The sequence below is a fragment of the Panulirus ornatus genome, chromosome 47 (assembly GCF_036320965.1).
Source record: "Panulirus ornatus isolate Po-2019 chromosome 47, ASM3632096v1, whole genome shotgun sequence".
Lineage (NCBI taxonomy): Eukaryota > Metazoa > Arthropoda > Malacostraca > Decapoda > Palinuridae > Panulirus > Panulirus ornatus.
In genome coordinates this window covers 9,044,235-9,071,315 of record NC_092270.1, presented here as the reverse complement: position 1 = coordinate 9,071,315, position 27,081 = coordinate 9,044,235, and the positions used below count along the sequence as shown (strand labels likewise).

Sequence of the window (27,081 nt, the reverse complement as noted above, 5' to 3'; positions counted from 1 at the left end):
TATTTTGTGTTTACAATAAAAAGCTTTTACTGACAACTGATTATTATCCAACGAACAAGGTTAACAAAAGAGTTCCGGTAACTTAACAAAACATGACCTCGCAGATCATCCATCAAATCTACCATTACTCACACATACGTCGCAGTCTTTAATAAGCATTACCCATTACTTGAAAATCAAGAGGAATATATATATATATATATATATATATATATATATATATATATATATATATATATATATATATATATATATATATATATATAAAACACCATTATATATGCACATTGCTCGAAGTCCGTAACTATACGCATCTGGTTAATAAGAACCCATAAATTTTGTTAACGATGGTAAACTAATATATATATATATATATATATATATATATATATATATATATATATATATATATATATATATATATTCATTAGCCTCGTCAGTATTTTTGCTTATAGGTTCTACCTACTAAAACCAACTGCAATTCAAAAATTTCTTTCATTTTACCTCATATATCGTTCGGTAGATCGTACCAACGTATTCTAACCATACATGTCCCTTACGTCACTTCTGGACTCGATAACAAAGAAACTATCATAACGTACTGTACAAGTTGTGGAATATGTTACGGGGCAATGGCTTTCACATCCAGCCTACAAGTTGAAATCTGGTCCGACATAGTGGTGTGGGTTTTGAAGTACAACAGAAATGCACGGTTAAGAATTATAATCTCTACATTAAACATACGGCGGACCTTAAACCTCATGAAGCTAACCTTTTATAACCTGTCCAAGTTAGCCATATCTAACCCAATCTAACTCCCGAAACAAATATAGATGTATCTTGTTCATGACAACTGTCCACAGAAATTGTGGAGCACCAGAAGTAAAATAATTACCCAAACATAAGTCATGACTTATTGCTTGTGAGGGCATTAGAAAATAATCTAGACGGATTATATATATATATATATATATATATATATATATATATATATATATATATATATATACACACATAATGACGTGAAGACAACTGTCCTACATACAGACCAGGCCACAACTTCCAACGAAAGAGGACTAGGAAAAGGGAGCGTTAGAATCAACTCCAAGATATTCTTAACGAGATAAATAAAATCCTTTTTTCACTCTCTTGATATTTATTAGCTATTTACATGTAATGTGTCACGTTTTCCAATGGTTTGGTAATAACTGAGAAAGATTTAAAAATGTCTTAACCTTTCATAGTTAATGCCACTGTCCGCTTTTCATTAATGCCAACACTAAATCGTAAAAAAAAAAAAAAGAATCAGTTATAAAGTACAACCATATTGAACATGAATGATGATAAGTTTGTATACACGTACCATATTTCTATGTACGTATGCATACACATACATAGACACATACACATATGCATCCTAGTTTATTATGGGTATCCAATTTATCGATCAGTCTCTAAGGGAGGATGAAGAGCTGGGTAAACTGTAAACCGACTGTCGCGACCGGGAGTCGAACCTATGCAGGTTTGATCCCAGGTGGCCCGTGCATGCGCGACGGTCGAAAACTCTAACCGTTACACCACGGAGGCCCGAGATGGGTAGGGACGATTAGTCCTTGATATGAACTGTAAACGCTCAAGCTATTGTCCAACTACGTCAAGGATGACTGAAGATGAGGGTGTGATGAAGACGGCCTTTGGCCTGATCCCCTAAAATGATATAATGTATAATGTAAGTTCAAACGGAAAGTAGTAATAATAACAATAATGGTTAACTGTTTAAATGCAGCCAAAGGCTTGATATATACATACAAATATAATACACACAGAGACAATGGATCTTTTAAAAGGGGGGTGTCAAACATACAGTCTTTGCAGTGAGTAATTAGAATGTTTACAATCTTTAGGATGAGGAATGTTCATGTACAGGTCCGACGAATTCGGATGGACGGGTTCGATTCAGCTGTCGTGCCGAAGTGGAACTTGAGGAACAAGGCACCTCTGCTGGCAGAAGGCGTCGGCGGAGATGGAGCCGCTCCTCTTCCTAAAACTGATGTGTGAGGTCGAAGAGATGGCCTTGGAGAGCTGGGAGAACCAGTGTGTTGAGAACTTCTTGACATGTGATGTAAGAGTGACCGGGGATGATCGTGCGCGCCCTATCCTGCGTCTCACCCAGCAGCCTGATGTAACGCAAAGGAATACAGGGAAGGTGGAGGTGAGCCTTGGAAATGCGAATGGTCTTGAGTTCAAGCGCGGGAGTCCAAGAATCTCGAGTCTGTGAACAATGTCGAGACGACGGTTGGAGAATTTAATCACTGTGCTGACGTGTCCCTTCCAGCTCAGTTCAAATCGTCCAGAGAGACACCGAGAAGCCTGGTGAACTGAACAACCTGGAGGAGGGAACTAGGTGCTGGTGACGGGACTAGAAGCAAGGCTGATGTGCACAACTAAGGTTTGGTTGATGATGACGCGGTGGTCGGCAGAGATCAAGAAGCCCCGGAGGTTATGTGTGTCTTGGAGAGCTTTGCAATCACGTGAGGTGCTGTCCACCCAGACACCAATGTGGCACATCCAACAGGGGCATTGTTCATGAAGATGGAGTACGCAAAAGCGTCCCATTCTCGCGCCCTGTGTGACACCACAGGCGAAGGACCGGAAGGTGGGAGTTCGACACCTCATAAGCCATGAGACATCGCTACTCAATACTGAAGTCTTTACTGATGAATAAGTTATGGCCAGCCAGGAAGTTTGGTGAAATCAATAAAGATGACAACCAAAGACGTCAGGTGAGTATGACTGTCTAACAATCACAGGAATGACGCACATGCACACATGTTATTCCTACATGAGCCATCGCACGTTTCTCATGTTACTGGGAAGAATAATTGTGAAAGTCCTTCAAGGTGCTGGGAAGGCAGGAGTATGCTGCGCCGGGCCTGCACAGAGGATCAAGTACCATTGCCTGCAGCACACACACACACACACACACACACACACGACACGCCTATGGGATGCATGAGATGAGCAACATGCAAAGTTTTGTCTTGAAATATAATAAGAGTTCAGAGATGAATGTCCTAGGCTACTCAATCAAAAGTCCTCATTGAAGTTTGGTATTGAATGAATGAAAACCACAAAGGGGGAAAAAATGAGAAAAAATAACTTACAATGAAACAGGATAACAAAATGTCCGTATAAATGAAAAAGGCGAATGATACATATCAGGAGGAACGTGTATTAGGCTACGCCCGGCAGCTCAGCGATCATGAGAGAAAATGACTATAGCAGTCCTGACACGGTGATGGTTCTGGCCACCACTTGAACTACGTTACGTCAAGACCGGTAGTGCTGTGAGGAAACTAGAGAGAGGAATCAATCCATTCACGTAACTCCAGTCACCCGCGAGCCCGGGCGCGTCCGGCAGCGGCGGGGAGACACACACTCCCGGCAGCGGCGGTGAGACACGCACTCCCGCCCGCCGCGCTCACCGACCAACTCACTCCACAGTAGATGGCTGACCGGACAGTATGCCCGAAATATATCCGTAGCAATAAGAATGGAATTTCATGTGATTTGAAGAAAAAAAAAATTAGCAACGTAAGGCGCACGCTGTCCAGCGAAAGCTCACTGGGGAGATCATGATGGTGGTGTCCGCCATGCCCCCGGGGTGGAGGGCGAGAAATTGCAGATGACGCTCGCTGGCGCTGATCACGTCCTCACAGCTGTGCCAAGACTTGATGACCTAAGAGCTTGTCAGGAGCGTGCCTGTGAGTGAAGGAACAGTGTCAGTACCCACTGTAAGACAGCCAGGCACACCAACACACACTGGTCGCGAGGTGAACACTGCAGACAACACAAGAAAGGACAAGAGACGCGAGCGTGGACATACATACGTATACAAGTTTGAATTCTATACAGGAAGTAATAGTCACTCAGGTCTTCTGTGATCTATGACTATCTATTCTTTTATCAGACACGTATACTTACATCTGATCTATGACTATCTATTCTTTTAACAGACACGTATACTTACATCTGATCTATGACTATCTATTCTTTTAACAGACACGTATATTTACATCTATGACTATATATTTTTAACTGACATAGACTTACATGATCTATGACTATCTATTCTTTTATCAGACACGTATATTTACATCTGATCTATGAATATATATTCTTTTAATAGACACGTATATTACACATCTACGACTATCTATTCTTTTAAGACACGTTTATTTACATCTGATTTATGACTATATATTAACAGACACGTATACTTACATGATCTATATCTATTACGACACGCATATTTACATCTGATCTGACTATATATTCTTTTAACACACGTATATTCACATGATCTATGACTATTCTTTTAACAGACACGTATATTTACATGATCTATGACTATTAACAGACACGTATATTTACATCTGATCTGACTATATATTATTTTAAGACACGTATATTTACATGATCTATGACTATCTATTCTTTTAAGACACGTATATTCACATCTGATTTATGACTATATAAGACACGTATATTTACATGATCTATGACTATTAACAGACACGTATATTTACATGATCTATGACTCTATCAACAGACACGTATATTTACATCTGATCTATGACTATATATTCTTTTTAACAGACACGTATATTTACATCTGATCTATGACTATCTATTCTTTTAACAGACACGTATATTTACATCTGATCTATGACGATCTATTCTTTTAACAGACACGTATATTTACATCTGATCTATGACTATCTATTCTTTTAACAGACACGTATATTTACATCTGATCTATGACGATCTATTCTTTTAACAGACACGTATATTTACATCTGATCTATGACTATCTATTCTTTTAACAGACACGTATATTTACATCTGATCTATGACTATCTATTAACAGACACGTATATTTACATCTGATCTATGACTATCTATTAACAGACACGTATATTTACATCTGATCTATGACTATCTATTCTTTTAACAGACACGTATATTTACATCTGATCTATGACTATCTATTAACAGACACGTATATTTACATCTGATCTATGACTATCTATTAACAGACACGTATATTTACATCTGATCTATGACTATCTATCCTTTTAACAGACACGTATATTTACATCTGATCTATGACTATCTTTTAACAGACACGTATATTTACATTAGATTTGATTCAAGAGTCAGGATTCGAGCCAACAGTTGGACGGGGGTGAACACATTAGCCCAACGGCAGACAGGACGAACTAACTTGGCCGACACCTCTATTTCCAGAACCTAACCGAACCTACACTTGATATTTCCTGAGCTAGCTCATGTGTAGTTCTGTACCATCAGATATCCACTCACTTGAGCCACAGTTAGGTTAGCTTAGGTTCTTCTTCAGCCAGGTTAGGTATGGACAAACACATCACCAAGCGACGTCACTCCCCGTACAAAGACGACCAAGACACGAGACAAACTGGATTAATGGGTATTCAATTCTCCTGGGGAGCAGATGACGTCGCATAAAGCAAGGGTTCACTACGTACAAACTATCCAAAGGACAACACTGAGCTACAAGGTGAACTGGCCAGGTGGAGACCTATCAGCACACTGGGTCCAGGTGTGGGTGGAGACCCACCATCACACCGGGTCCACTGTGGACTCGGATCCACCAGCACACTTGAGAGTCGATTGGCCTAGCAGGGACCCAATCAGCACACTTGAGTGTGGACCCGCCAGCGCACTGGGGTAAGTATGGACTGGCCAGTGGGAGACCTACCAGCCACACTAGCAGTCAGGAAGCACGAGCAGCTGCCAGCGATCATGGCCCTCAGTGCCACACTGGCCATGGCATCCCTGCGGTTGGGAGCCATGGAGCCGAGGCCGCCAAGCATGATGCCGATGGAGCCGATGTTACTGAAGCCGCACAGCGCGTAGGTGGCGATCATGATGGACCGGGCCTGGCGGAGGAGGGTCAAATCAGCGTCCCGTGGCCAGCCAGCCAGCCTGCCTCCCTCTCCAACACAACTAGTATCAACATTAGCGGTTTTTTTTTTTATTAAGCTATTATTTCACCCCATCTTAGCTAACTTAGCACAACAAACGCACTATGTAAGCTGCTCAATTCGAATTTTCCCGCACGTATTTGAAGGAACCAAATCTTACCCTATGTGAATATGGCTTGCAGTGCACTCTGGGAACCAGAGTAGGTTGAAAATTTCTTTGGACTCCTCATTAAGTGCTCTCAAACTACCACATATATATATATATATATATATATATATATATATATATATATATATATATATATATATATATATATATATATATATATCTTTCTTTTCTTTCAAACTGTTCGCCATTTCCCGCGTTAGCGAGGTAGCGTAAAGAACAGAGACCTGGGCCTTTGAGGGAATATCCTCACCTGGCCCCCTTCTCTGCTCCTTCTTTTGGAAAATTAAAAAAAAAAAAAATAATGAGAGGGGAGGATTTCCAGCCCCCCGCTCCCTCCCCTTTTAGTCGCCTTCTACGACACGCAGGGAATACGTGGGAAGTATTCTTTCGCCCCTATCCCCAGGGATAATATATATATATATATATATATATATATATATATATATATATATATATATATATATATATATATATATAGTTCGGTAGCAAATATGGAAGATTTTCTTAATAGTTTTGCTGTACGAGATTCTTTAATGACAACAGTAACACCTACATTCACATCACCTTTCGAAACATCAGAAAAATATCTTTGTTGTCCTCACGTACTGTACCAGGATGAACTAATTCATTTTTCGTTATCATGGACGCAACGGTGTTTTGGTTGGTTTCATCCAGTCCCGGCAGAGTCTGGTCTTTGAAAAGGGAACCCTCCAGGGAAGGATGCATATCCAAAACACTATTCATTAATGGCGTTTCTTTGTCATTCCTACATTATATATATATATATATTTTTTAGAGAATTCTGAATGGTGAAGGTTGTTTCTTTCAGCAGCAAAAAACATACCAATAAGTAAAGTTAGATGAAGGGTATATATATATATATATATATATATATATATATATATATATATATATATATATATATATATATATATATATGCAGAGTTTGATGGAAAGAGATACTTCAAGCCTAGTGCTTCTTCGTAAATTTCTGTCGGTCACTTGATTTTATTAGGGGTTCAGCTGACGATAACATCGAACTATAATACTAGTAAATATCAGAAGAAAATGATTCTGAGTATAATATTATAGTGGTTTTGAGTATAATATTATAATGAAAGACTCAAGTCATTAAAAACAGATTTGCACGAGCACGGTGGGTTTAAATGGCGAGCGACGAGCTGAAGATTCGAATGCCTAAAACGCATCGAAGGTTTCAATACCTGACACAATGGGTTTAAATGGTTTTTTTTTATGGCTCACATGCCTTTATTTCCTTATTTCAATTTTGCGAATTTTCATCCGTGTGTGGGGAAACACCTTCATATATTATGGCTCATATTAAAAAAAAAATAAGTGAAACAATAGATGAATTCACTACAGAGCACGGCATGCAACACAGTTTCGTCAGCCATAGAAGACAAGTCTACCACAGTGTACTCACAGACAGGAGGTTGTCGGCCATCATCTCCGAGAGTCGGCCATAGGCGACGAATTCGTTGACGATGGTCTTCAGTCCGATCAACTCGCCCACCTCGTCACACTCGGACCACTGGACGCCCATCACCCAGGCCAGGGGCATGAACACCCACCCGAAGATGTTCTGAGCGCACACAAATTACACAATGGATCAACGCCCCTGTCATTCACAAAGCTGTGCTACATCAATGTTAGAGAATATTCAAAATTATCTCATTATTATCATGTCTGTAGTACACCTCACTGTCTCAACTGTACCCGTCTATGTTTGCTGTGCCACTCTAATATGCCTGCACCCTGTATGTTCCTGCTGTACCCCATCATATATAGGAGGTACGCCCCTTCTATCTCTATGCCTGTGTGGGACACTCCCTCCAAGTCTTTATAGCACTGCGTGGTACTTCTTGTCCCCAACGTATCCCCTTAATGTCTGTATGGGACTCCCATATACCTACTGTACCCCATCCCGTGTGTGTGGTACCCGACCATGGCTTCAATCAGCAGTGTTGCCAGCCGTGTACTGCCTCGGGTGGAGGGGTGAGTGTGTTGCCACAGTACTGGGTTCACACACCTGGAGAGTGCAGGTCTCTGGCTCTGTCCCGGCCAGGGTGCACACCCAGTCCAGGAAGTGGCTGACCAGGGCAATGAAGGCGTTGAAAGCGATGAGGTTGCCAGCGATATTGGCCACCAGGGGTAAGGCGTTGGTGACTCCCACCATGGCCGCGTGCAGCCAGTTGGCCTCGTCTCTGTAAGGTCAAGAGGAGATTTTGGTCATGCACAACGTGACATGTAAAGACGGAGTGTGAGGGGCAGTTTGTAACGCTATAAAAGATGGCAGCCATTACCTGATCTCAAAATTTTCGCGCCCACAAGTCTTTTTTGAGTATTTGTCAAACGCTCCATAACATGATGCTCAACCAGCACGAATTATCAACATAATTATAATTTGCATTATTATTATTATAATTATTATTATTATTATATTATCATCATCATTATTGTCATTATCATTATTATTATTATTATTATTATTATTATTTATCCCTGGGATAGGGGAGAAAGAATACTTCCCACGTATTCCCTGCGTGTCGTAGAAGGCGACTAAAAGGGGAGGGAGCGGGTGGCTGGAAATCCTCCCCTTTCTTGTTTTTTTTTTTAATTTTCCAAAAGAAGGAACAGAGAAGGGGGTCAGGTGAGGATATTCCCTCTAAGGCCCAGTTCTCTGTTCTTAACGCTACCTCGCTAACGCGGGAAATGGCAAATAGTATGAAAAAAAAAATTATTATTATTATTATTATTATCATTATTATTATTATTATTATTATTATTATTATTATCATTATTATTGTTATTATCATTATAATTATTATTATTATCATCACTACAATAAGGATAATATCACGTTTGAACCAATTATGGTTGAAGTCTTTTTTGTCTTGTGATCCAACAGGGCTGTTCCCTGCCTCTCCTGGCATGTCATCATCATCCACACACATCATAAGCGAGAGTCACTCCACGTTACTAGTAAGCACAACACTGGGAGGAGCAGTTACCCTCTGTGGACGGCGATGTCCCCGGCGCTCGTCCTGGACTTCCTGGTCTCGGGGTAGAAGAGCTTGGAGAAGGCCAGGGCGGCGGGCGCGCTCATGACGGAGGCGGAGAGGAGGTGGGCCGGGTCCACACCGAAGGAGATGTAGGCGGCCAGGACGGAGCCAGCCACGGTGGCGAAGCCGCCCGTCATGATGGCATGCAGTTCAGACTTGGTCATGACCGGTATGAAGGGCTTGATCATGAGCGGTGCCTCGGTCTGTGGACGACACACACACACACACTTACAACAAAGGGAAATATATTATGAATTTTAGGCAAATATAAAGGAACATGACATGGTTATGTCTGCTGTGTGTTATAACAGTTTTGCAACCTGGTCTGTAATATACATAGAGAAAGCTTTCTTGCGAGAGTAGAAGTGGAAATCTGCAGTGTCCCGACCTCAGTATCCAGTCTCCAGCTGTCCAGTGACACACACAAACACACACACACACACACTGCATCTCCTTCTACATACCCTGCAATTACTCCCTTTCCACCGCCTGAACCAGACCCCTCATCAAGAATGAATTATTCAGCACAGATGTAGCCATGGAGGTTTCGCCTCTTCCTGAACACGAATGAGAACACCTGCGGTACTACAAACAAACCCCAGAGGAACGACGCAACTCCTCCTGCTGTCACCAGGTGTCCTCAGCTGGCAAAATGAACGAAAGGTCGACTCCGAAGTAGCAACACAAAGTACACCCAAGCCGACGCCCAAGTCAAACTGGTAATCTACATCAAGAACGTGATGGCAAAAAGGATTTCGTCATGACCCCCAACCAGAATCCTCACTTGAGCTCTCGTATCCAGGAGGAGGTTGTATCATCCTTTTATAACATATAGTGGTTGTAGGAGCCAACACCACGCCCTCCTTTCGAGGTACGACTCGCTCATGACAGGATGTCTTCCACCCCCATGGATATTCATCGTCACCCGTCCATGAATCTAATAAATACCATCACATTATCCAAAAAGTGATCCACCACTTATACGCAATAAATCACTGACCATTACCTCATACGTGGCATTCACTCCTGACGAATTCTATTCGAAAAATAAAATGTCCTCGACCTTAACATTCTCTGTCAATGTTAACATCATGCCCAGTGCCAGTGTATTATGTAATTGCTTGTCCCCCTATGTAGCTCCCTCCTTTTGCAATACTGTTCGGGTTAACGACATCGTGTCCTCATCCTTCAAATACATAGATACTGGCTCCATCTAACCCTGGTCATGTATCCATCACCCATGCAGTTCACTGAAATGCTTTGTCTATGTATATATATAAAGGCAATAATGATTTTTAGCACTGAAAGTTATAAAAATAAAAAAAAATAGAAACGCTTTCTCGTATTACCGTATCCTCTACAAAACAATACATCCGTTCTAAACTACGCCTCACCACACACAGTCCTTTTCAAAAGCAAACACCCAAACGAAGACTCGCACAAAACAAGAGGAAGCGATCAAACACGCCTCCCCTGTGGCCCAGCACCCCCTACCCAGCCCCTGAGGCCCAGTTGTAGCCTCCTAACCATCATCCCTGGGGGGAACCCAAATGTCCCTACCTGCCCCAGGTGTCCTACCCAACCTACACAGACACCAACGCCTCTCTCTCTACTGACTGAGGTGTTGACAAGAGATAGCTGGCGCTGACACTGAGGGTGGAGCCTGACACACACACACACAGAGAGAGAGAGAGAGAGAGAGAGAGAGAGAGAGAGAGAGAGAGAGAGAGAGAGAGAAAGGGGGGGGGGGGGCATAATTCTGACACACGCGCGGCATGAACGGAGGTTCTCACACAAGAGAAGCAAACACCATGATGACCGACAGCCAGCGACGGCGCGGTCCTCACGAAGCCAGAACACAGGAGAAAGCCAGGTTACCACAGACCGAAAAGCACGGCACTCGCTGACATGAAAAGAAATGGTTGCCACAGTGTGTATGTGTGTGTGTGTGTGTGTGTGTGTGTGTGTGTGTGTGTGTGTGTGTGTGTGTGTGTGGTAAAAGAGAAAAAAGAAATGAAAAAGTGTGGCTTAGAAATAGGTAGCTAGCCCAATCCCCAACTGCATGACGCCATGGGTAAGACCTGACGTAGAGACGCCTTGCTTCTAACAGACCTCCCTTGGTTCTAATAGTGGGACGCCTTGGTTCTAACAGACCTCCCCTGGTTCTAATAGTGGGACGCCTTGGTTCTAACAGACCTCCCTTGGTTCTGATAGTGGGACGCCTTGGTTCTAACAGACTTCCCTTGGTTCTGATAGTGGGACGCCTTGCTTCTAACAGACTTCCCTTGGTTCTAATAGTGGGACGCCTTGCTTCTAACAGACTTCCCTAGGTTCTAACAGTGGGACGCCTTGCTTCTAACAGACACCATGCTTCTAACAGGAAGACGCTACCTCCCCAGTTCACAAAGCACTATGACCAACCACTTTCCAGCTCACGGATCTTCACAACCAACCACCTCCCAGCTCACGGAGCACCGCAACTTACCAACAACCTCCCAGCTCAAGGAGCACCGTAACTTACCAGCTCCTAGCTCACGAACCACAGCCAACCACCTCCCAGCTCACGAACCACAGCCAACCACCTCTCACCTCACGGCCTACCACAAGGTAAGGAGACCCTAGAACAGCTACGTCCCCTAATCATTCCTGCCATGATCAACAACAACTGCCAAGTGCGCGAATATGACACCGATTACTGCCTTCATGTTTACATACCATTTCCGACGTGATCCAACAGACATATGATCCTTACTGATGGCAATAGCCGATACCCGAACGCTGCCACGACACACACACACACACACACAAACACCTCTGAACCGTTAAAGTAATTTCAAACGTTCGAGACTTATTTAGAAACCCCAGCGAGGAGAATAGCGGGGTGGGTGGGTGGTGTGTGTGTGTATGACTGACCATGCCCAGGAAGATGTTGGCGGAGGCGTTGACGCTCTCACAGGCCGTGGTGCCGATGGTGATCTGCAGGAGCCACCCGACCTTGACCACGATCCACTGCATCACGCCCAGGTAGTACAGGATCTGGACACAGAAGCTGAAGTACAGAGTCACTGGCAGCACCTGCGAACACACGTCCACATATAGAAAACGTAAGTCTTAACTATTTTTTTTTTCGAGGGTAAACAAAAAGAATGTAGTTCTGTAACTTCAGGGGGCAAAATATATAATGTAGTCTGTAATCATCTAGGGGGCAGAATATATAAGAATGTAGTTCTGTACATCTTTAAGGGGGTAAACAAAGCTTGTAGTTTTGTAAATCTTCAGGGGAGTAAAATAAAGTGTTGTCCTGTAAATCTTTAAGGGGGTAGAAAATATAAGAATGTAGTTCTGTAAATCTTTAGGGGGGGTAGCAAATACATGAAGGTAGTTCTGTAAATCTTTAGGGGGTAAAAGATCTAAGAATGTAGTTCTGTAAATCTTTAGGGGGTAAAAGATCTAAGAATGTAGTTCTGTAAATCTTTAGGGGGTAAAAGATCTAAGAATGTAGTTCTGTAAATCTTTAGGGGGTAAAAGATCTAAGAATGTAGTTCTGTAAATCTTTAGGGGGTAAAAGATCTAAGAATGTAGTTCTGTAAATCTTTAGGGGGGTAGCACATACATGAAGGTAGTTCTGTAAATCTTTAGGGGGTAAAAGATCTAAGAATGTAGTTCTGTAAATCTTTAGGGGGTAAAAGATCTAAGAATGTAGTTCTGTAAATCTTTAGGGGGTAAAAGATCTAAGAATGTAGTTCTGTAAATCTTTAGGGGGTAAAAGATCTAAGAATGTAGTTCTGTAAATCTTTAGGGGGTAAAAGATCTAAGAATGTAGTTCTGTAAATCTTTAGGGGGGGTAGAAAATGTAAGAATGTAGTCCTGTAAAAAGTCATCCACAATATGATTCATTAAAATCCGACTTGCACACTCTAAGGTTCCTGGAAAATCTCACTGATCTACGGAGTGACTCTCTCTCTCTCTCTCTCTCTCTCTCTCTCTCTCTCTCTCTCTCTCTCTCTCTCTCTCTCTCTCTCTCTCTCACGCTAGTAACTGCCAAGACTGGTTGTGACATTGATTTACCTGGGCTGGAGGTCTTACGAACTGGGGCCCCAAACTGGCTCCTCAACCTCAAGTTATCATCGCCAATCGAACAATCTTGGAACACCTTAAAAGAAATTCACAATAGGGCCGAGCTGTCAGCGCTGGCCAGAATTCCTTCCCGTTTCACCACACATCTCCTCCACACACAGTCCACATGTAACTTTGCCTATGACGAAATCACATTCTCATCCTCCAAACCAGCCACTTGCCAGGGCTCACACAACAGATAGCAAGCGTCGCCTCGTAATTCCCCCCACTGAGTTCCCCAGATTATATGGTTCCCCCAGCGATATCTCACTCCACTTTCATTTTATCAGAAGGGGCCCATCCAGTTAATGATCACTCTCTCACCGGCGATAAGATACGTCGGGCGAGCTTAAAAATTCACGTCCTGTCGTCAGGTGTTTGGTTCGAGACCCACGTGTGTTCCCCCTGTGTCTGAACACGTCTTCAGCCACGTGACTCTGGCTCCTTCCCACCTTTTCCAATAGGAGCTCCGTGGGGTCGGGCGGCCTCGTCAACCGCAGTTTCCTCCAGTAGCAGCTCCACGAGACCCCAGCCTCTTAACCCTCTCCGGCACAGGAACTCCGGAGCACCTCACTATCACCCCGTCTCCTGCAAGGGCTCAATCATGGGGACTCGGCAATAGTGTCTCCCTCCCGCAGCACATACACAACCCCAGCAACGGCCTAACCTCCTTCCATACCACAGAACCTCAGTGACAGCCTTCTCCTCCTCCTCCTCCTCTTCTTCCCTTCTGTCGCAGCACAACCTCGGAACACCTCCCTTTTCCTGCACAGCCTTGAGACCTAAGAAGCAACACTTTCTGTACCTAGGTCACGAGATCAGGCAATAACTTACCTCTCTATCTTTCTCCTCGCTGCGCCTCACCACACCTGCACCAACACCGCGAGACACCACCTGCCTCGCAACCACACGGCACCCACACCACCACGGGACACTCGCTTCTTACTCATTCCCAACTTCTGCACCAGCAGTGGTTGCCTGTACCTTGAGCGATGCTACCCAAGCCTTATATAAAAAGAATCTATCATGTTATCTATGCGTTTGACCTATCTCTCTCTTTCTCTCTCAGCTATCACCATCATGAGAGATTAGACAACTCCAACCTCCTAAAATAGCGATCTCTTCACGATGGTCTTAGCAATCAATCTCCTTTCGCTGACCTGAGCACACGCGCCCGTTCCTACCACTGTTTTCCTGCGCATCGACCAACCTCCTGCTGCATCCCTTGGCTGCCTTTCTACCCTCGCCTCACTCAAGGAGCCGAGCCATCAGCCTACCTGCATTACGGACGCGACGACACAGTCACGATCCACCGAAGAAACAAAGGCACTGCTGACACCAAGAACCACCACCGCCAACCGAATAAGACGTCCCAGACCTGGCAAGACCTCTTCCTCTGCTCTCCGACCATCGTCGGCCAAGACTGTCCACGTAGCCTCACAGAGGAAAGTATGGGAGAGGCGAGCTGTGTAGCGACACCACCTCACCATCATCGCCAGCATACAGTCTCTGCGCAGTTCTTTATGAAACCACACTCCCCATACCCTCCACAAGCTGAACGGAAGTGGGATGAGGCGTTGCCGAAGTCCCAAGGCGGTGTGGGAGGAGGCGTTACCGAAGTTGGTCCCAAGGCGGTGTGGGAGGAGACGTTACCGAAGTTGGTCCCAAGGCGGTGGGAGGAGGCGTTACCGAAGTTGGTCCCAAGGCGGTGTGGGAGGAGGCGTTACCGAAGTTGGTCCCAAGGCGGTGTGGGAGGGGGCGTTACCGAAGTTGGTCCCAAGGCGGTGTGGGAGGAGGCGTTGCCAAAGTCCCAAGGCGGTGTGGGAGAAGGCGTTGCCGAAGTCCCAAGGCGGTGTGTGAGGAGGCGTTGTCGAAGTCCCAAGGCGGTGTGGTAGGAGGGAAGAAGCGCTGGCGAGGTTCCATGGCACTGCCTAGGCTCCAAAGATATGCTACCGACTCGGCAGGAACTCCGGAGGAGTGTTGGCCAAGTTTCTATGGATCGGGAGGGAGCGGGGGAGGAGAAATGAGGCAATTGCCAAGTTTGTGACTGTGCTGCAGACGGGAGGTGCTATCGCTTACTCCCTCTAGCTGAGTTACGGCAGGACACGGACGATCATGAGTTCCGACAGAGTTCCAGATGGAAGGGAAAGAGTGACGGAATCTCACAAGAGATACCAGCGAAGAGTTGTGAATGACGAGGAACCACGGAACTCTTCTCTCCTGCCGGAGGCGAGGGGGCATGACGGAGTCGTCGCATGGCAGAAAACATGTCCTGGTGAGGTCGAGCATAGCCACTACGTTACGTGCCTGGCTAGTACTGCCCAACACGATCCTGGATGTGTGAGTCACAAAGATCATTACGATCCTCGTTTCCACACCTCTCTCTCTCTCTCTCTCTCTCTCTCTCTCTCTCTCTCATACACACACCTGGTGTAAGTTGCCGTGTGTATACATAACGTTTGAGAGAGGGTATATGCAAGGATAAAAGACGGGGAATACATGCGTAAACTCACTATAGCAAACATCAAGTAATATGAGAATACACACACACACACACACGACACACACACACACACACACACACACGACACACACACACACACACACTCGATGAGGGAACATGAGTACGTCTAGCCTCATATACACACTAACCCCTCCCTCCCTCACGACCAACCTTACCGAGAAGGCGAAGATGTGCATGACGCTGGCCAGGTCGCCGAAGACGAAGTCGGAGCCCTCGTCCGTGGTGGCCAGGAAGGTGGCCACCTTCTGGGCCAGGCACTGGAAGACGTCCCGCCCTACCGACCACCTCAGGATTATCAAACCCAACACGAACTGCAGCGACAAGCCCCACACCACGTGACGCCATCTTATCTGAACAACAAACAACACGAAAATTATATATATATATATATATATATATATATATATATATATATATATATATATATATATATATATATATATGGGAGCGGGGGGCTGGAAATCCTCCCCTCTCGTTTTTTTTTTAATTTTCCAAAAGAAGGAACAGAGAACGAGGCCAGGTGAGGATATTCCCTCAGAGGCCCAGTCCTCTGTTCTTAACGCTACCTTGCTAACGCGGGAAATGGCGAATAGTATGAAAGAAAAAAAGATATATATATATATATATATATATATATATATATATATATATATATATATATATATATATATACATATATCTTCACACTTCGCCATTTCCCGCGTTAGCGAGGTAGCATTAAGAACACAGGCCTGGGCCTTTGAGGGAATATCCTCACCTGGCCCCCTTCTCTGTTCCTTCTTTTGGAAAACTAAAAAAAAAAAATAATGAGAGGGGAGGATTTCCAGACCCCCCGCTCCCTCCCCTTTTAGTCGCCTTCTACGACACGCAGGGAATACGTGGGAAGTATTCTTTCTCCCCTATCCCCATATTCATTTCCCGCGTCTGCGAGGCAGTGTCAAGAACACATGACGGAGCCAGAGAAGAAAAAATCTTCACTTGGCCCCTTTCTCTGTTCGTTCTTTTGGAAAAGTATAACAGGGGGGAGTGTCCCCCACCCCCCACCACTTCTCATCCCTTTAAGTTGCCTTCCACGACACGTAGGGAATAAGTGGGAAGTATTCTTTCTCCCCTATTCCCAGGAGAGGACGGGTCTGGGACAGGACAAGAGTGGACGGGTCTAGGGCAGGAGAGGACGGGTCTGGGACAGGACAGAAGTGGACAGGCCTTAAGACAAAGCAGGAGAGGACGGGTCTGGGACAGGACAGGACTGGACGGGTCTTAAGACAAAGCAGGAGAGGACGGGTCTGGGACAGGACAGGAGTGGACATGCCTTAAGACAAAACAGGAGAGGACGGGTCTGGGACAGGACAGGAGTGGACGGGTCTTAAGACAAAGCAGGAGAGGACGGGTCTGGGACAGGACTGGAGTGGACAGGTCTAGGACTGGGGCAGGAGAGGACGGGTCTGGGACAGGACTGGAGTGGACAGGTTTAGGACTGGGGCAGGAGAGGACGTGGCAGAACGGTGCAGGCACAGCACTAATCTGCTAACATATTAACGTGAGACAATCGACGCTGTCCAGCTACCGTCACCAGCCATGTAGAGAAGTTTCCTGAACCTTAGTGGGGACTTCCTAAACCCCAGGGGTGTGAGAAAGGTCAGTGGGGACTTCCTGAACCCCAGGGGTGTGAGAAAGGTCAGTGGGGACTTCATGAACCCCAGGAGTGTGTGAAGGTCAGTGGGGACTTCCTGAACCCCAGGGGTGTGTGAAGTTCAGAGGGGACTTCCTGAACCCCAGGGGTGTGAAGGTCAGTGGGGGCTTCCTGAACACCAGGGTTGTATGAAAGGTCAGTGGGGACTTCCTGAACACCAGGGGTGTGTGAAAGGTCAGTGGGGACTTCCTGAACACCAGGGGTGTGTGAAGGTCAGTGGGGACTTCCTGAACCCCAGGGGTGTGTGAAAGGTCATTAGAGACTTCCTAAACCCCAGGGGTGTGTGAAGGTCAGTGGGGACTTCCTGAACACCGGGGGTGTGTGAAGGTCAGTGGGGACTTCCTGAACCCCAGGGGTGTGCAAAGGTCATTAGAGATTTCCTAAACCCCAGGGGTGTTTGAAGGTCAGTGGGGACTTCCTAAACCCCAGGGGGATGTGAAGGTCAGTGGGGACTTCCTGAACCCCAGGGGTGTGTGAAGGTCAGTGGAGACTTCTTAAACTCCAGGGGTGTGTGAAGGTCAGTGGGGACTTCCTGAACTCCAGGGGTGTGTGAAGGTCAGTGGGGACTTCCTGAACCCCAGGGGTGTGTGAAAGGTCAGTGGGGACTTCCTAAACCCCAGGGGATGTGAAGGTCAGTGGGGATTTCTTAAACTCCAGGGGTGTGTGAAGGTCAGTGGGGACTTCCTGAAACCCGGGGTGGTGTGGCGGTCAGCGGGGACTTTCTCATCGATGCCATATCTGCAGCTTTGAGAATAAGAACTCTGGACTGGAGGCGACATAAAACTTGTGTCACAAATCTCGTTACTCTTACAGACCGTCGCAGTCGCTAAAGAATTAGGAAAAAAAAAGTCTTACAAGTTATAACCTTGCCCGGCGCTCTGGAGAAGACGAAGCCGAAGAGGAGGATGGTGACGATGCCGAAGACCGACTGAAGACGCTCGGTGTCGTCTATGGTGTCCACCACAATGAAGGTGATGACCGCGGCCGCCAACGCCACGTACAACGCCCAGCGCACCCACCTGCCACGCACACAGCCAAAAGACAAAACACTTAACAATAGTTTGAAATAAAAGATGTTTGTGTCTGCAAATTACAAAGTTCTGGTACTGTTAAATACACTTTCATTATCTTCCCTACAGTGGCAGTATATATATATATATATATATATATATATATATATATATATATATATATATATATATATATATATATATATATATATATATATTGGAAAGGATCACAATTTTGCTCGTGATCAAGATATTCCTATGAGTCCACGGGGAAAATGAAACACGAAAAGTTCCCAAGTGTACTTTCGTGTAATAATCACATCATCTTGTGTCTCCCCTGATGATGTGATTATTACACGAAAGTGCACTTGGGAACTTTTCGTGTTTCATTTCCCCCGTGGACTCATAGGAATATATATATATATATATATATATATATATATATATATATATATATATATATATATATATATATATATTTTTTTTTTTTTATACTATTCGCCATTTCCCGCGTTTGCGAGGTAGCGTTAAGAACAGAGGACTGGGCCTTAGAGGGAAAATCCTCACCTGGCCCCCTTCTCTGTTCCTTCTTTTGGAAAAAAAAAAAAAAAAAAAAAGAGGGGAGGATTTCCAGCCACCCGCTCCCTCCCCTTTTAGTCGCCTTCTACGACACGCAGGGAATACGTGGGAAGTATTCTTTCTCCCCTATCCCCAGGGATAATATATATATATATATATATATATATATATATATATATATATATATATATATATATATATATATATATATATATGGGAGAGTGGAAGGTGTCCTCTAAGCACATCTAATACGAGGAAACAGGTTCAGCGTGATCACTTTGCCCGGGTGAGGATGTACTAGTGTGCCCTACAGTCAGTTTACCTCACTCACCTGAACGTCCACGCCCTCTCGTAGGCCGCATAAATGGGCTTGAGCACAGCCTTGTAGATGGGTCTTCCGTAATATGGCTTCAGGACCTAGGAATGAATAAATCTGTCTCATCATTTAAGTAAGAGAGACCTAACCACTAACTTCATATCTAATTCCAAAATTCTGATGCCTAGCCCATTTGTATGTGCGAAAGGAACGCATTTGTATCGGTTTCAAAGCCTATTTAGTTTTGCATTGACTAGTAGCTGATTGCGAATGCTATACCAATCAATAATGTTACAAAGGTTAAGTTCAACTTAAAATCTTTTCATCAAAGTCATTCTAAATATAGTTTATAAAACCTTTCTTTATAAACTGTGTAACTTAAACAGCCTAGTATATAGTATAACTAAATACAGTGATCATAATTTTCTTAATAAAACCTTTCTTTATAAACTGTGTAACTTAGACAGCCTAGTATAACTAAATACAGTGATCATAATTTTCTTTATTAAACCTTTCTTTATAAACTGTGTAACTTACACAGCCTAGTATACCTAAATACAGAGATCATAATTTTCTTTATAAACTTACCATGTCAGTTAGCACTAAGACAGCCTAGTCGTCACAATTAGACACAGCCTAGTCCTCTCAGTACACTCTAAATATACTATTCATAATAATGTTTAGACACCCTAGTCCTCTAAGTACACTCTAAATATACTATTCATAATCATGTTCTTCATAAACTTATGCAATGTTACTTAGCAGTTAGCACCGAGACAGCCTAAGCGTTTCCATCAAGCTTGGGTACGTAAAGTTGCGTCAACTCACAAGGAAGTAGGTCATGCCGATACCGGTGAGGTAAGTCAAGATGATGAGTAGGCCGTCTGCATCACACCAGTAGTTGTAACCCTGAGGAGACAGAGGACACCACACTACAGTATACTGCACACCTAGCATCAGGAAGAACTACCACACACACACACACACACACACACACACCCATTCTCATGCACATGAAGTTCCCATGAACACGATATAGCCGGACCACAAACATAATGACACAATCAACTCTATTTTTTTTTCAACCTTGGCAAACGATAAAAACCCAGCAGTTACCAGATTATATCTAAAAAGAGTCGTTATCTAATCTCTCTGGTAAACGATATCGAACTGTGAGAAAGAAGCAATATGAACACAGACGTTACCTCAACCTCCGTCTTGATTGCCAGGACAGCGTAGAAGTAGGCCAGGAACCCGCCGCTCACCACCGCCAGCCCAGCGGCGCGCCACCAACCAGACGTGTCGCGTCCCTGGAATCAGACGACATCACTCACAAACAAGACACGCCAACTCTAACTACGGCAGTTTGCCTGAATTTTAAGATTCATTAACACGACCCCGGCGAAGTTCCTGGTTTTCCCGTCACTGCACTCTATGGAAATTTCTTGAATTTCGTATGATATCTTGACAAGAGCTGGGTTGCCGATAATGTGTTTTCCACCTTGGTGAGGAGAGCAGTTTCCACCTTTAGGGTGTTCTGTGCAGTAGAGCCTCAATGATTATTTAAAAAAAATGCCACAAGACTCTCAGTTTATTGCAAAACGTTGACGAGGATATTCCCCAATAATTCAAAATCTTAAATCAGCTCGCTACATGGGAATTTCTAAGGTTACCATGACCAATAAAACTTGCTTCGTAAGCATTCTCTGTAAACTACTTCGCGCCATGGAATTCCCGAAGTCGCTGATAGTAACAATATGTACCCGAGTGCACACGGACGGGGAGACCCATGAGCTTAAAACATCTAGCGACTATACATCGGGAAGAATGGAGTCGAGGGTGTATCCCAGATGCTACAAATACAGTAGGATTACGGTAATAGTATAGTAAGCTACCATTAGTGGTCCAGCGCGGGGGGAGGGCGCTGGCCTTACGTACGCCTCACCTTTAGGAGATCATCAGCCTTGGCCTTGAGCCGGGAGTAGTGCGGCAGGAGCTTCAGCAGACCATAATCCTCGTCGTCGGATTCGTCTGAGACGTCCACGTCTGCGCCGACTCCGCCCACGTTATTGTTACATCTCATCTGGACGTGGGGAAGTTTAGGAGGTTTCCAATTATTTTCCTGGTTAACGAAACTGCATGGATTAATCACACACAAACACACACACACACACACACACACATACATATATATATATATATATATATATATATATATATATATAAACCTCCAACAGCCAGGATCGAACTCAAGACCCCTGGGTAGCAGGCCTGGAGCATTACGACTAGCCTATGTTCACCTGAGTTCAATCGTGGCTGTTGGAGGTTTGTATGTTAAATGGTAGCGCGCGTTCGCATGCAGTATTCATATATATATATATATATATATATATATATATATATATATATATATATATATATATATATATATATATATATATATATTTATATATTATATAAGCACCTACAGTTATGAAGCACTACATTAAGCAATTAGGATACTACGTAGATTGCTCATAACAAATGGTCTGCATTCCTACAGAAATTCCCCGCCACACTAAACCTATGACAAGACACAAATCTAACACACAACTTCATATCACCTTGAATGGCCAACCACAGCCACTCAGCAAAACACAAACCACAACGGTAAAAAAAAATAAATATGGAATACTGAAACAAGTCCAAAGAAAAGCAACCACACTACGCACTCACTTCACTCATTAATAAGAGGAAGTCTCAACGACTTTATATCATTTTTCTCTAAAAATGCGATGACTCCGAGGTGATATAATGATAGTTTTCAAAATACTGTATAAGTTCAACACAAGAAAATGTCACCTCTCAGGCAAGATAGATGGCTAGAAATAAGGACATGGAAGATAAACGAAAAGATGTAAAGGTAACATGACTTTTTTTTTGTTGTTGTGGCAAACGTTCTCAAACTTCATACGGAGTACAATCTAAGACTATCAATACCATCAAAACTACACAAATACTTCAAGTGATATGCTATCATTAAGATAATCCAGATTCAAGAAATGTTATTTAACTCCGTCTGGCTCCTTATTTTCATTACGTTACCGCTGATATTAGCAGTCTCTAAGATCTTGTATCAACCATCATATCGCTTAAACCTTCACGAGGCCTCGGAATTATCGTAGGAGGAAAAAGAACGTATAATATTTAAGGATGGTTCTTTGTCGAGATAGTAGGCGCGATCGTACCCTTGTTCACAGAAGCAACGCTGAAACCTGGACTGTATTTAACACTATTACAACTCACAACTTCCTTTTACACCACATACTGTTCACAACCATCAAATCAACTTCCATCTACGGTAAAAGAGTGATCCAAGACGTAGGCCAACTTTCCCTAGTAGACATAATGTGCCGGTAACCTTACCTGAGTCATCTCTATAGTATCGCCAGTCACTGGAAGACCCGCGCCCGCCTCCTCGAACGCTTCGTTGACATGGCCTCCATTGTCCAAGCTCGACGACTGCCCTCCATTTCCTACAGACGATTCCCTTGAGTTACGCTCGGCCATAGCGCCACGGACGGACTAACAGAGTGTGTGCCTTCCGTCGTCGCTAACGCCCTCGATGCGTCTGTCACAGGGAAATCGAATACAGCCAAAGTAAGTCTCTGATAAGATTAAGATCTACTATCACTTAAACCAACGTAAAAAAACAATGAAGAGTTGAGTCACTTTCTGAGACACCTGCCTCAAAACACTTGTGATAAGAATGACGCGCGCAGAAATTTGGGCCAAAAAAATACACACGATTCAAACCAAAGAGAATTATTATAATACTAAATTTCAGTTGTGTGCCAAGGATTTTAAAAACCTCAAAGCTTACAGAGAAACACGAATATTCTAACACTGTCTCAACGTGACAATCTTCTATTGTCACTTGACAATATCTTCGTCTGTCATTTTTTTCAAATTAAGTGATATAATTTCATATATTCCTGAAGGTGAGGAAACTTAATCCGAATGTCTGATACATCCGTAAACTGTTGAGTGATGTACGTTTTTAGACAAACTTTTCTCTTTTTTTTGAGTGAATGGTGTTACGAACACGTGGGTGTGTGCCTACATGTTCGTGTATATGTATGTGTGTGTCTTTGTATATAGTGTAAGTGCTATTTCATGTTAGGGCGAGGGCCAAGGTCTTCCCTCCGCTATCGGCTCGGATTTCGCTTCCCTAACCAAACCATTAGGTCTGATGTCTTCTTCAAACCTTCGAGAGGGAAACCAGATGGCCACGCTGGGTCATCAATCCAGTCCCCCCTCGACACTCGGGCCTTCCATCCGAGGCACCAGGTCAAGTTGGGGTCAACCTACGGCCCCCATACAGTGTCGTCGCTGTCAGGGTAAGAGAAGGTGGGGCCTCTAGGCAGATGTGGGACGAACTTAACTTCCTTTCAGCCAGTAAGCTGTCTCACGGATGACACCTTCTCCAATCACCGACGGACCTGTGGCCCTCCAGCCAAGTAGGAGTGGCACTTGGAGCCACCCTCCTCCAATCATCATTGGGCCTTAGGCCCATAACCAATCAAGGGTGGCATCATACGGTAACAAGGCGGACGCAAGTCCCCCTGTCTGTAATAAAAACCTCTGACTCCCCGCTGAGCCTCGATTCCTTCAGCAGTCCCGAGCCCAGCAAGGTAATGTAAGCTTTCCCCGTCTCGAACCCTGTAGCCACCGCTGCCCCAGTTTGTAAGATGTTTACTGTGTCACGTCAAGTTTAGCTAAGTGTAACGATGATGTTTACTGTGTCACGTCAGGTTTAGCTAAGTGTAACGATGTTGTTTACTGTGTCACGTCAGGTCTAAGTGTAATGTTATCGAACAAATTGTCATAGAGGAGAGATCTCCTGGCTTGAAATCTTATCTGGAATGTTAACTCATGTTCAATGTTAACTCATGTTCAATGTTAAACATGTTCAGTGTTAACGTAAATGATTCATGCCTGATTTATGTGCCTATCTTTGTACACCTGAATTCTTTCATTATACGTAGATTTAATGTAATGCTGGCCTTTAATTCAATCCCATAACTTTCAGACAGTGTTATCCTGAGTTGTGCAGTTTGACAAATCTTACGTCCTTGCAAAGACGAGGATCAGTATTTGTAACATATGTCACTGGCGACCTTGCTCGAATAAGTATTAACATTCGTAACAATGGCTACCAGCGCCCTTGGAAATCATGGCTGCGCCGCTGCATAATCAACTCTTCATCTTTACCTAAAGCTCCCACATCAAAATTTACTATGAATCTATATTTAACGCTCTCACATACATTAGTCCCGTCGTTAATTGCAGCTACCAGATATCGCCCGATAAAGCCAAGTTACTTGATTCGTTGAGTTGATGTATGCGCCAGGTGTCTCCTCATGCCCTTAACGGGTAATCTCATGTCCAGGCGTCATGCAACTCCGCAAGCGAACCTAATCCACTCAAAACACCTTTGGGGTCCATTGGACGCGACCACCTGTGTCCCCCGCAGACGCGAGTGGGGACAAGATGATGGCAGCAAGTACCATTCTACCTACGTACCCCGATCACCTACGTCCTGCTACAATTTTAGAAAATCTATTACCACTACATTCGACATTACAAATGTCTAAACAAGTATTTTCTGCAATACTTTCAGGTTTTCTAAATCACTATATTATTAACTTACCTTCTGGAAAAAAGAGGAATGTATGTTGTTTTCCACTTGATCTGCTCGCCTCAATGTTCAGTCGCACTACTAGACTCCATTTACATACCTGAATATTTAATATTTTACCTGGTATCCAGGTTTTTATATGGACCCTGTTCACCTAATACTTTGAGTTATTGAGACAGTTTTGAGTGGAGATTCTACTGCCACCAGCGAGCTTGTCAGTCGAACCCAGACGCTACCATCCCTAACTAGTAAAATATTTCATGTAATTTCGCAGGACCATTGATACTCCAGTTCTATGGTAGGTTACTTTGACTACGTCAGTAGTAGTAGTCCTGAATAGGGACGTACGTTAGCTGACAAGGGTGCCATGAGCATTAGATCAGCCAGCATCAAACGTTTGGCACAACAGAGCCCAGATTGGATGGCTGATGCTGGCGTCAGAACTTTGGCAAGAGACATTCTTGTTCTAAGGTCACATGCACTCTTCTTTTATGCTTACCATGTTCTTGAGGGTTTGTTCCACCGAACAAAACACTACCGTACACTCTATGGGCACATGAATCTGATCAGACACCACACAGCATCTTGATACACTGGTGTTGACATTCCATGGTCAAGTCTAGATCCAGTTTACATATCCAGAATACATTTTTCCCCTCTCTTTATCTGAAGAGTGAGTTGTATTATAAATTTTTCATTCAGATACTTTTAGTGAAAACAATTTCTATGTCTTTTGTAATGGATATAATCTGATTTGAGTAAATACATTGACTTTGGGCAAGTCTAGGATAGGACCCATGCAATGTGTTCTTTACGATACGAACTTCTGTTTTGCAGTATTTTCTATATAATGAATCAGTAGTGATGGGTATATGCATTATGAACAGCAAATTAATATTGTTACACATCAAAAAAATAACGTGTGTAAAATAAAATCAAAGAGATCTATCGTATGGCATTGTACAACTGAACAGCGAACATAGTCTGGTGGAACGATCATGGCGCATTTGGGGCAACTTCCACATTGCAGTTGGGAGATGAAAGTCACTAATGGACAAATTTCGGTTTCACATTTCCCGGAGTACGGCTATACACAAAAACACCTTACATCTCTCATCAGAAACAGTCTTAGGTTGGGCTGGAATATTAAAGGGGTCGTGGCACAGATACGTAAAATCATTCAACGCGTTAAAGACCTCAAATTTTATGCTTTTGTATTGCAATAAGGTTAATTATTATCAGTAACGTTGGTATTAATATTAGGAGTAAAAGTCTCTGTAATCTTTATATCTATTCCTTATCTTATCTCCCCTTTGACAAAACGTACTTGCTGGTAACTTTAGAAGCTGTTTGTATGTGGAGGATATCAGTGGTATACCATTGAAAAGAGTATCTGAGGAAATCAACTCTATATCTGAGCTTTGGGCCCAAAAACTGCAGGGATAAAAAAGGCTCTGTCACTAGTAATAATTGTAAGACAAAAATCTTCAATACCTTTTTTCATGAATCCAAAATGATTTTAAAGACATGCTATCACTGTATAAGCATTTTGCCCTTCACCGGTCTATATAGATTGCTTGTTTGGTCTTCAGGCCTATCAACTGTCAGGGTCATAAAGGCAATGTAAGATACATCCAACAAACGAAATATCTTTAACACCTTTTTCGGGGTGTTAAAGGATAATTATAAGACCAAATACACTCTGTATGTGGCCCATGATCAATAGGTTACATTACCTGTAGCTACACAGTTCTTTGCTGTCTTCAGGACCCATCGCCATCCGATAATGGTCCCATAGTTCCCAATTGACGTTTTTGCCTTATGATTGTGTTTCTTTGGAGTTATTAAAGTTTTAAAATTTTCTTCGTAATTTTGCTTGCCATCA

General features: G+C 43.6%; 1 protein-coding gene across 1 annotated transcript; it reads right to left on the bottom strand.

Moving 5' to 3' along the window:
- Positions 1 to 1,136: 1,136 nt before the first annotated feature.
- On the bottom strand, positions 1,137 to 25,788 carry LOC139763525 (uncharacterized transporter YutK-like). Its single transcript, XM_071689701.1, has 14 exons — positions 25,696 to 25,788; positions 22,922 to 23,126; positions 21,462 to 21,599; positions 20,722 to 20,826; positions 20,345 to 20,425; positions 19,532 to 19,617; positions 18,477 to 18,630; positions 16,074 to 16,268; positions 12,192 to 12,353; positions 9,228 to 9,481; positions 8,246 to 8,420; positions 7,640 to 7,798; positions 5,801 to 5,981; positions 1,137 to 3,762 (listed from the first exon to the last, which is right to left on the bottom strand). The coding sequence occupies exons 2-14, from the start codon at positions 23,063 to 23,065 to the stop codon at positions 3,740 to 3,742; spliced, it is 1,857 nt and encodes a 618-aa protein (XP_071545802.1). The 5' UTR covers positions 23,066 to 23,126; positions 25,696 to 25,788; the 3' UTR covers positions 1,137 to 3,739.
- Between the last annotated feature and the right edge of the window lie 1,293 nt (positions 25,789 to 27,081).

What these genes read in the sequence shown, in the direction of transcription:
- LOC139763525 (XM_071689701.1), bottom strand. Translation starts at nt 23,065, where the DNA reads ATGGCCGAGCGTAACTCAAGGGAATCGTCTGTAGGAAATGGAGGGCAG. An exon ending in ATACTATAGAGATGACTCAG is followed by an intron (nt 21,600 to 22,921) that starts GTAAGGTTACCG and finishes CCCCACGTCCAG; the next exon opens with ATGAGATGTAACAATAACGT. An exon ending in GACATCGCCGTCCACAGAGG is followed by an intron (nt 8,421 to 9,227) that starts GTAACTGCTCCT and finishes TTGACCTTACAG; the next exon opens with AGACGAGGCCAACTGGCTGC.